This window comes from Pteronotus mesoamericanus, unplaced genomic scaffold (assembly GCF_021234165.1).
Source record: "Pteronotus mesoamericanus isolate MK-2021 breed Mesoamerican mustached bat unplaced genomic scaffold, CSHL_Meso_final contig_246, whole genome shotgun sequence".
Lineage (NCBI taxonomy): Eukaryota > Metazoa > Chordata > Mammalia > Chiroptera > Mormoopidae > Pteronotus > Pteronotus mesoamericanus.
In genome coordinates, this window is record NW_026555104.1 from 5,457,802 (window position 1) to 5,467,727 (window position 9,926).

Here is a 9,926-nt window from a genome sequence, read left to right on the forward strand (position 1 = left end):
AGCACACGGACGGTTCACGCTTCCCCCACCCGACACCTCCCGTCCGCCTCATCCCTCTTTCTCTCCAGAAACAGAAAAGGGAAGGAAACTGAAAAGCCCCCTTTTGGCCTTCAGTTTCAGGGAGCGCCAGGATTATACAGTCATGGGTGACACATGGCCACTGATAATCTCCAAACGTAGGGCGCCCGTTTGGGGAGAAATACGCAAGAAGGACTATACAGTCACCTGCGTTTACAGAACGTGTTTCTGGGAGGTCTGCAGGCCTGCGATGGGACAGACACACACACTCGGGCAAAACGTCCAAAGGTCACATTTATTCAGCTGGTCACAGATATTTATTGCGCCCCTACGAAGCTATCTGAGACTTTCCTTTTCCCTTTTGATGTTGCTGTCCAGCCCAACGCCTGTCGTAGACTCGGCTTACCTGCCGCTCCTTCCCAAGAGAACTGGTGCCGGGCGTGAAAAGCGGCCGCACCAGGCTCCACGCCCAGTGAAAATTACCAGTTACCGAGGAGCGCCTGGGAGCGCAGGGCGCGGGGACCTAAGGTCTGGCCAAGGATTGGGGTCTTTTACCTGCAGGGCACCGGGCCCTGGAGACTCGGCAGGAGACTGGGGTATGCCCGACTCTGAGCGTCTTACAGAAAAGGTTGCCCAGGGCTGAGATCTTTGGGAGATTCAGCTGCTCGCCCCAACCAAATTCTTCTAGGGCGTGCATCCCTGCTGAAAACGGGTTCAGACTCGGTCTCCACTTCTGCTAAGGAATTTGGAGGAGGGAGGTTGTGGTCCTTAATCCCTTAGGTATGGGGAACCCCATCCACCACAGCGCTCACCCCGGTCCCGGGACGCAGTCCCCCCGCCCCCGTACGGCGCGTTAGCACCGCGTGTTTGCACCGCCCCACAGAGCCCGAGAAACTCGCTCTTCGCCAACAACTCTGGGTTCCTGCCTCGGCGCCCGCGTAGACGCGGAGGGAGATTGGCGTCCCTGGCTGGGGAAATTGAGCCCGGCGCCTGCCCGGGACGCCGAAAGAGAAGGGGGTGGGGAATCCCAGACCTCCGCTTCCCGAGGTCCCCCTTGGGATCCGCTCGCACCTCCAAGTCTCCGCTCCCGGCAGCAGACCTCGCGGCGCTGGCTCAGGTGCCGGGACCGCCTGTACGTCGTCGCGTACGTGCGAAGTGCCACCGGTTCCCCGTCCCTTTTCTGACCAGCGCCCTTTCCCTCCGTTGGCCCCACCAGACTGTGGACCTCAGCACCAGCGTTAGCCAGAGCTCTTGGGAGAAGGCTCTGGCTAACGCTGGGCCAACGGCCTCAATTTCCCGATCTGTAACTTTAATCTGGGAAAGTGTTCTTTTCGCCCTGGCTCTATTTGATGCAAGTCCTCAGGTGGGAGACTGTGCGTGTCGTCCAAAGGCAGGGAGGAGAGGTCAGGGGCGACCGGGGAAAATCACAGGGAGCGAACCGAGCCCTTGAATGGGGGTGGGGGAGTGGGCACCCAGGCCCCTGCAGAAATATAAGGCCGCCCCATTAGCTAATCGATGGTGCCCACGTGTCAGACTCGGCCTGGTCCTGGCATGCCTAGCGGAGGACAACGCTTGGCACCTGGAAGATGGGGTGGGGGTCAGGGATCCTTCCCGTGGTCTTGGTTTCCACGTTCTGTGCAGAATACAAATCTCAAGCACCTACAACGCTTTTTGTCTATGGACACGCACCTTCTAGTTCCCCTAACTGGACTTCCCAGAGGTGGATCCGCACGGGAGGGAATATCGTGTGGAATTTCTGCAGAGATAAATCTCAGCAGCAAAGCAGTTCTGATTGAGTGGAACACACCACCTTCCACCAGCACCACCAAAGTTTTCCTACAGTTTCTGAGCTAGACAGTTTCTGGGCTTTTGGCGCCCCCTCTGGATGCAGCCAAAAATTGCAGCCCATTTTTTAAGTCAACTGATTGTTTATCCTCTTTTCAAAAAGATACAAGAACACAAAATACTTGCATCAAATGAACAAAAATGTATACAGTACTGTAACTGATAACTTAAAATGCTATATATTATTTATCTCCTATTACATAATTGTATTAAAGTATATATATGTCTCTACCTTGACAAATATTTAGTGAAATATTTCAAAATATCCTCAAGTCACAGTAGTCTTCACTGCCTTTTATGCCATTAAACATGTGAATTACAATAAAATGCAACTAAATACAGACTTCTGGGTTAAAACTTCTGCCCCAAGTTCTGGTCTCTGAGTCTCCTCCTAGGTCAGGTGTCCCTGAATCACACAGTTATACTCACAAATGTCCCCTCCCAAGGATACAGAAATCAGTCCATACTACGCGGGACTTTTCTCCCCCAAAAGGATGAAGATGTTCTTATGCTTTCCCAGCGAATTATGGGGCACACGAATGCAAGACTGTTGTATGCAGATCACTTAAACGGGAAAACAAACTCTTAGGTACCAGAGATATCCACTGAGTTACAATCAATTAAAAAGTAAATACTATTTAGCAGGGTTGCAACTTACTACTTTCTGAAGAGTGCCGTTTCCTATAAGAAATGTCGAGTTCTTCAGAAGAAAATGAGATTTTTAAAAAAAATTCCTCAAGGAAAACAGTCCTTTAAATCTTGTCATAGTGTCCGCAATTTGCAAATTAGAAATAAACAAATCTTTGGACCGATTCACAATAACAATAATTTGAATCGAGGCGGTATTTTGTGGGAGCCAGGAAAGGGGGAGCTGAAAATTAAGAGTTTTCCACAGTTGTGCGTTTATATGTGAATCCGAAGACAAGTAAACCCACAAGCGACTAAGGTCTTTCTCTCCCAGAAAAGATACCCAACCAGACTCTAAGCATTTGTGTAAACACAAAGATTGTGCTCAAATCACACTTGAAGTACACCAGACACCCCCGCCCCCTCCCGCAGAACTCCCAGCTGTCTTCGAGTCACAAAAGGACTGGACTGAAGTGAGGACGACAGGCGCTTCGCCCCTCCAGGTGTTTGTACAGGAGGGCGAAGGCAGGCGAGCAGCGCGACTCCGCCAAAGTGGCCTGTTTTGTCTGCGGTGGCGCCCGTTTGTTCGGCCTTTTACAAACCGAGTGACCGGCCGCAGCCTCGCGGCCCGGCACGGCCACCTTCGCAAAGTTCGATCTCAAAGCCAGAGCAGTTTACACGCTCTTTCCAGGGGCAATACTGCTGACGTTTTGACTCGGCCAGGAGGTGCAGAGCAGACCGTCAAAGTGGTTGCCCTGTCACCGAAGCGCGCCGGCCGGGTGGAGGCTCGGGGGGCGGGCTGGGGAAGGACTGGTCAGAGTTCAAGGTCGGGGTGGCGCGGGACTGCTCGGCCAGCGCGGGGCTGCGGAGCCGCCGCTGCCAGCCTCCGCGGGGACGTAGCTTTGGTTTTCATTGATTCCCTTTGCGAGAGCGCAGCAGAATCCCGACCAGCCGCACCGGCCCCAGCGAACCAGAGCACGTTAATCTATTTACATGGATTATTACAGAGGAACAGCGGACATTGGGTCACCAAAACATTTGTTTCCAAAGACCATTTCTAAGTACTTTCGGCACAGGCCGACTCCAGGCGTGAAAACTGGGCTGCCCATTATGGAGAGACTGCTTCTCGAATCCTGTAAACTCCAGCTAAGTCCCCGGTACCGCGGAGAAAGCAGTGAAAAGAAATGCTTGGGGGTGGGGGCAGATCCTAGTCTAGACACACGAGCGCGCGCAAACACACACACACACACACACACACACACACACACACACACACACACACACACGAAGATTCGCGCGGAGACGGCACCAAAATTCTGACATTAGGAGAGTGCGGCAAACTTACACACTTGGACGTCCCGGGTCCCCCGCCTTCCCCGCGGCACCCCCCCGCCCGCCCCGCCAGCCGCCCCACCAGCGGCAGCGCTCCCCGCCCTGCTGCTCCCCTCCCTCTCGTCACCCAGCCCGGAGCCACAATCCTCCTTCCCCATCGGATCCAATCAGCTGCCTGCCAGCCCTGTGATTGGCTGGACGTCTCTAAGGTGAGGGGGAGTATTTATTAAAGAGCGGCCGGGCTGGAAGTCGGAGAGCGGAGAGCGGAGCTTAAAATTGACTGGGAACTTCAGTGGCGCCGCGACTAGCCAGTTTCACCCCAGGAACTTTTCTTTGCAGGAGGAGAAGAGAAGGGGTGCAAACGCCCCCGCTTTAGCTCTTTCTTTCCCCACTTCACCTCCTCTCCAATTCGCCTTCCCCAACTGAAGCGGGCAGCTGCGGGCTGGCCACCCCGCGCCTTCCTAAGTACTCGTCGCCGCAGCCGCGTGACGCGCCAGGCTCCGCGGGAGCCTCTCGCTCCGCGTCCGGGCAGCCCAGGGGAGAGGAGCCCGCGCCTCGAGTTCCCGAGCCGCCGCGGCTTCTCGCCTTTCCCGGCCACCCGCCCCCTGCCCCGGGCCCGCGTATGAATCTCCTGGACCCCTTCATGAAGATGACCGAAGAGCAGGAGAAGGGCCTGTCCGGCGCCCCCAGCCCCACCATGTCCGAGGACTCAGCGGGCTCGCCCTGCCCTTCGGGCTCCGGCTCCGACACTGAGAACACGCGGCCCCAGGAGAACACATTCCCCAAGGGCGAGCCGGATCTGAAGAAGGAGAGTGAGGAGGACAAATTCCCCGTGTGCATCCGTGAGGCCGTCAGCCAGGTGCTCAAGGGCTACGACTGGACGCTGGTCCCCATGCCGGTGCGCGTCAACGGCTCGAGCAAGAACAAGCCGCACGTCAAGCGGCCCATGAACGCCTTCATGGTGTGGGCGCAGGCGGCGCGCAGGAAGCTCGCGGACCAATACCCGCACCTGCACAACGCCGAGCTCAGCAAGACGCTCGGCAAGCTCTGGAGGTAGGGCGGCGCGGCAGGGTGGGCTCTGCGGCGGCGGGGGCGCTGGCCGGGGTCTGCTCTCCGCGCCCCGCCTCCCAGCAGGGGGGAGTTGCGGGTCCCGGAGCCGGCGGGGTGGGGCCGGAGGGGGGTGGGGACGCGGTGTAACTTGGCTCAGAGTTTGACAAAGTTCTTGGCTTGCTCTAGGGAAGGGGGTGGGGGGAGGGAGACAGCCAGCGGGTGGGAGACGACTCGGAGGACCCACGGTGGGAGGGGGCTGCCAGCCTGATCTCCCGATGCCCTGAAGTTCAGTCCCACATAGGGGTTTGGAGTGGGAGGTGAAGTTTGCTTCTCTCTCCTTCAAACTGCGCTCTTGCATGTAGCTCTACACCCAGGGAGGTGGAATGGGGGTGGGGGGGAGAAACCGAGGCTAGAGGCGCCCCCACAGCAGGAAGGGGGTGGAGGAGGGAGACTACTGGAAATAGGTGGGCGCAGAACTAGGGGGTGGTCAGGAGGAGTTCCCTGCAGATTAAGTAGTTTTTTGGAAAGTTTTTAAAGGGTGTTGGGGACGGGGACGGGGGCGGGGGGATAACTCCAGTAGCAAAGGCATTCAGAGCAGGAGCAGAGGAAATCTATTTTCATCCGCAGGGTTTTCAAAATAGAAGAGAAGTGGAGAGGGCGGGGCGCGGAGTGACCGCTCGGGTCCGACTAAAAGAACCGAGATTTCTTCCTTTTTTCTTTTACTTTTTTTTTTTTTAAAAAGAAAAGTTATGAGCTGCGGCAGTGGGTGGAGAGTAGGGAGGAGGGAGCATTGGGGTTGTGTGCTGCCCTGACAGCTCCGCGGATTTCACAACCCCCTCCCCTTTTCTCTGCGCCCCCTCTTCCCCCGCCCCCAGGCTGCTGAACGAGAGCGAGAAGCGGCCCTTCGTGGAGGAGGCGGAGCGGCTGCGTGTACAGCACAAGAAAGACCACCCGGATTACAAGTACCAGCCCCGGCGGAGGAAGTCGGTGAAGAACGGCCAGGCGGAGGCCGAGGAGGCCACGGAGCAGACGCACATCTCCCCCAACGCCATCTTCAAGGCGCTGCAGGCGGACTCGCCACACTCCTCCTCGGGCATGAGCGAGGTGCACTCCCCCGGCGAGCACTCGGGTGAGTCCCGCCGCGGTCCCGCTTGGCACACCCCCGGGCCTCCCCCTAGTAGGCTCTGCTCAGGGAATCTGCTTTCTCCGGGGAAGGAAACACCACCCCTATGCCGAATCCCCCTCCCCTCCCTGCCCAGTGCCCCTCAACACACACGCAATCTGCATCCTAGCAGACTGATTTTATTGCGAGGTAAAATGCCTTTACAGCTTTACAGGAAGTCTCCCTTCTTTCCTTTGCTCCCCCCACCCCAAAGGAACACACAGTACTCTTCTACAAGTAGCAATTTGGTCGAGGGCCCCTCAGACCCTCCCCTGATAAAAGGAGACAGCTCAGTGTGTACCGGCGAGTTAATCTTTTAGGGTCTCATCCCCAGTGCAGCCGGCCTCCGGTGCGGATGCAGGGCCCTATGACCCTTCAACAGGGAGGGAGGGGCGCAGGAGGGTTCCTAAGATTAGGGGCTTTGCACAACAGCCCTTGTTGATTTTCCTGTGCTTCTTTCTCTTTTATTGCCTGCAGGGCAATCCCAGGGCCCACCGACGCCACCTACCACCCCCAAAACCGACGTGCAGCCGGGCAAGGCTGACCTGAAGCGAGAGGGGCGCCCCCTGCCAGAGGGGGGCAGACAGCCCCCCATCGACTTCCGCGACGTGGACATCGGTGAGCTGAGCAGCGACGTCATCTCCAACATCGAGACCTTCGACGTCAACGAATTTGACCAGTACCTGCCACCCAATGGCCACCCTGGGGTGCCCGCCACTCATGGTCAGGTCACCTACACCGGCAGCTACGGCATCAGCAGCACCGCGGCGACTCCGGCAGGCGCGGGCCACGTGTGGATGTCCAAGCAGCAGGCGCCGCCACCTCCGCAGCAGCCCCCGCAGGCCCCGCAGGCCCCGCAGGCGCCCCCGCAGCAGCAGCAGCCCGCACCCCAGCAGCAGCAGCCGGCGCCCCAGCAGCAGCAGGCGCACACGCTGACCACGCTGAGCAGCGAGCCGGGCCAGTCCCAGCGAACGCACATCAAGACGGAGCAGCTGAGCCCCAGCCACTACAGCGAGCAACAGCAGCACTCGCCGGCGCAGCAGATCGCGTACAGCCCCTTCAACCTCCCGCACTACAGCCCTTCCTACCCGCCCATCACCCGCTCGCAGTACGACTACACAGACCACCAGAACTCCGGCTCCTACTACAGCCACGCGGCCGGCCAGGGCTCGGGCCTCTACTCCACCTTCACCTACATGAACCCGGCGCAGCGGCCCATGTACACCCCCATCGCCGACACCTCGGGGGTTCCTTCCATCCCGCAAACCCACAGCCCCCAGCACTGGGAACAGCCCGTCTACACACAGCTCACCAGACCTTGAGAAGACAAAGCGTGATGATTGGCGTGATGATCTTAAAAATAACCGAAGAAAGAAAGAACCGACCAGAATTTCCATTGAACATTTTTTTTTCCTTATTCCATAAAGACATTTAAGCTAAAGGCGAGTCGTACCCAGATTCCAGGACAGAAACATTAGCTATCCAAACGCATGCCCACCTTGATGCGAGGCAGTGGCCTGGCCACTCTTGGCTAGATGGACCAGCGGAATCCTGACAGGAGACTGGACTTTGCAAACCTTCTTCGAAGCGAGCATGGAGGATGACGGAGAATCGTGTGACCAGTTTGCTCAATCTCTCTGCCTGTTTGGACTTTGTAATTATTTTTTAGCAGTAATTAAAGAAAAAAGTCCTCTGTGAGGAATATTCTCTATTTTAAATATTTTTAGTATGTACTGTGTATGATTCATTACCATTTTGAGGGGATTTATACATATTTTTAGATAAAAAATTAAATGCTCTTATTTTTCCAACAGCTAAACTACTTAGTTGAACAGTGTGCCCTAGCTTTTCTTGCAACCAGAGTATTTTTGTACAGATTTGCTTTCTCTTACAAAAAAAAAGTGTGTTGTTGTATTAACATAACACCCCCCCCCCAACAGATTTGTGTTGTGTGATAAGTTTTGGGGGGTTAGCTTTGCTTAATGCCTCAGGCTTTCTGATTCAAGGAGGAGCTGCCTTAGAAAAATAAAAGCCTTATTTTGCAAGTGTGGACGTACACACGTTAGTCTAGAGAAGCATTTGGTAAGCTTTATCACATATGTATTTTTTAAACAAGAAAAAAACACCTTGAGCCTTAAAACCATGCTGCTGAAAAATACTTGCGCTCTCTTTTAGTGCATTTATTTCCTCCTGCATTTGCTTGTTCACTGAAATCGTCAGCAAGAAGCAAAAGGCAAGGAGATGAAATCTGATTGGGGGATATTTCAGCAGCCAGTAAGTGCCCCAGCACACTGCCCCCTGGTTGCCAGCGCGGCCCCATGTGGAACACAGATGCTCGAGTGCTCTCACACTGTCACCTGTGCCTCTCTGAACACCAGCAGTTCGCCTTCAAGACATTCCACGTACTAAAATTATTTATTTTGTAAGGAGAGGTTTTAATTAAAAAAAAAACAACTTCCTTTTTTTATTTTTAAAATTTACCTTCTTTAAAATAGGTTGTTGGAGCCTTCCTCAAAGGGTATGGTCATCTGTTGTTAAATTATGTTCTTAACTGTAACCAGTTTTTTTTTTTATTTATCTCTTTAATCCTCTTTTTTATTATTAAAAGCAAGTTTCTTTGGATTCCTTGTCCTAGATTTGTATAAATGCCTTTTTGTCTGTCCTTTTTATTTCTTTGTTCTTTTTGTTGTTGTTGTTGAAAACAAACTGGAAACTTGTTTCTCTTTTTGTACAAATGAGAGGTTTCGAATGTAGTGTATCACTGAGTCATTTGCAGTGTTTTCCGCCACAGATCTTTGGGCTGCCTAAATTGTGTGTGTGTGTGTGTTGTGACACAAGACAGTGCAAGCGAGGGACATCGATATTCCCCTGCATGTTCTCTTGGAGAGAGGGAGGAAGGGGGGAGGGGTCGGCCCATGACAGACTTTAATTCTTAATTACTTCTGTGGCTGGAGAGTTTGAGGATTGCTTTTTAAAAAAGACAGCAAACTTTTTTTTTTTATTTAAAAAAAGATATATTAACAGTTTTAGAAGTCAGTAGAATAAAATCTTAAAGCACTCTTATGGCATCTTTCAATTTCTGTATAAAAGCAGATCTTTTAAAAAATATTTCTGTAACTTAAAAAAAAAACCTGGCATTTAAATCATATTTTTGTCTTTAGGTAAGGTTTGGTTTGTGTTTGTGTTTTGTTTGTTTCCTTGTCCCCCCTACCCTCCGCCCAAACCTTTTGTTCTCTCTGTGAAACTTTCCTTTTTTTCTTTCTTTTTTTGTATATTATTGTTTACAATAAATATACATTGCATTAAAAAGAAAATTGTCCTATGGACTTATTCACCTCTTATTAAAAGGATGATGTGAAGATTTTGTGCACAAAAGAGTTTATTCCATATGCTGATCACTGTGAGGTTTTTGTTTTTGATGTGCACTTTGAGCAATTCTAAAGTCCCCCCTGGAAGACAAGGTCCTCAAAAATCCACACAGGAAAATCTTGTCAAGTGCGACCCCATTAAGGGCACAAAGAACTACATGTCAGTAGTTGCCCGCTCAGGCAATTGTTTGTTGTGGTTTAAGGCAAAAGCTGTTCCGTTGTGGAAGTCAGAAGGGAATATTAGACCTGAAGTCAGTAGCTTGTCAGACGGCAAAATGCCAGAGGGGGCGACTTGCTTGTCTGAATTCAGCAGAGTGAACTTTCTGTTACTATGAACACATACGCTAACATGGGGTGGCCATTTAAGAGGCAAAGGAAGCCAAAGTAAAACAGTTTCAGAAGGGGACCCCAGGGAAGTCTATCCTATTGACCCATTAAATAATTCAGAGTTTATCTGCAGGGACCATGGGATGAGATTCTTTTTCTGTTCCCTCTAGTTTAACTCATTCTGAGAAGATGCAAAG

General features: G+C 52.9%; 1 protein-coding gene across 1 annotated transcript; it reads left to right on the forward strand.

Moving 5' to 3' along the window:
* The first annotated feature begins 4,048 nt into the window (after nt 1-4,048).
* On the forward strand, nt 4,049-9,250 carry SOX9 (SRY-box transcription factor 9). The gene is made up of 3 exons (XM_054573109.1): nt 4,049-4,875; nt 5,748-6,001; nt 6,512-9,250. Exons 1-3 carry the CDS (start codon nt 4,445-4,447, stop codon nt 7,354-7,356), a joined length of 1,530 nt encoding a protein of 509 aa, XP_054429084.1. The 5' UTR covers nt 4,049-4,444; the 3' UTR covers nt 7,357-9,250.
* The last annotated feature ends 676 nt before the right edge of the window (nt 9,251-9,926 follow it).

Coding starts and splice junctions, on each gene's coding strand:
- SOX9 (XM_054573109.1), top strand. CDS start 4,445: ATGAATCTCCTGGACCCCTTCATGAAGATGACCGAAGAGCAGGAGAAG. Junction 4,876..5,747: donor ACGCTCGGCAAGCTCTGGAG/GTAGGGCGGCGC, acceptor CCCCGCCCCCAG/GCTGCTGAACGAGAGCGAGA. Junction 6,002..6,511: donor CTCCCCCGGCGAGCACTCGG/GTGAGTCCCGCC, acceptor TATTGCCTGCAG/GGCAATCCCAGGGCCCACCG.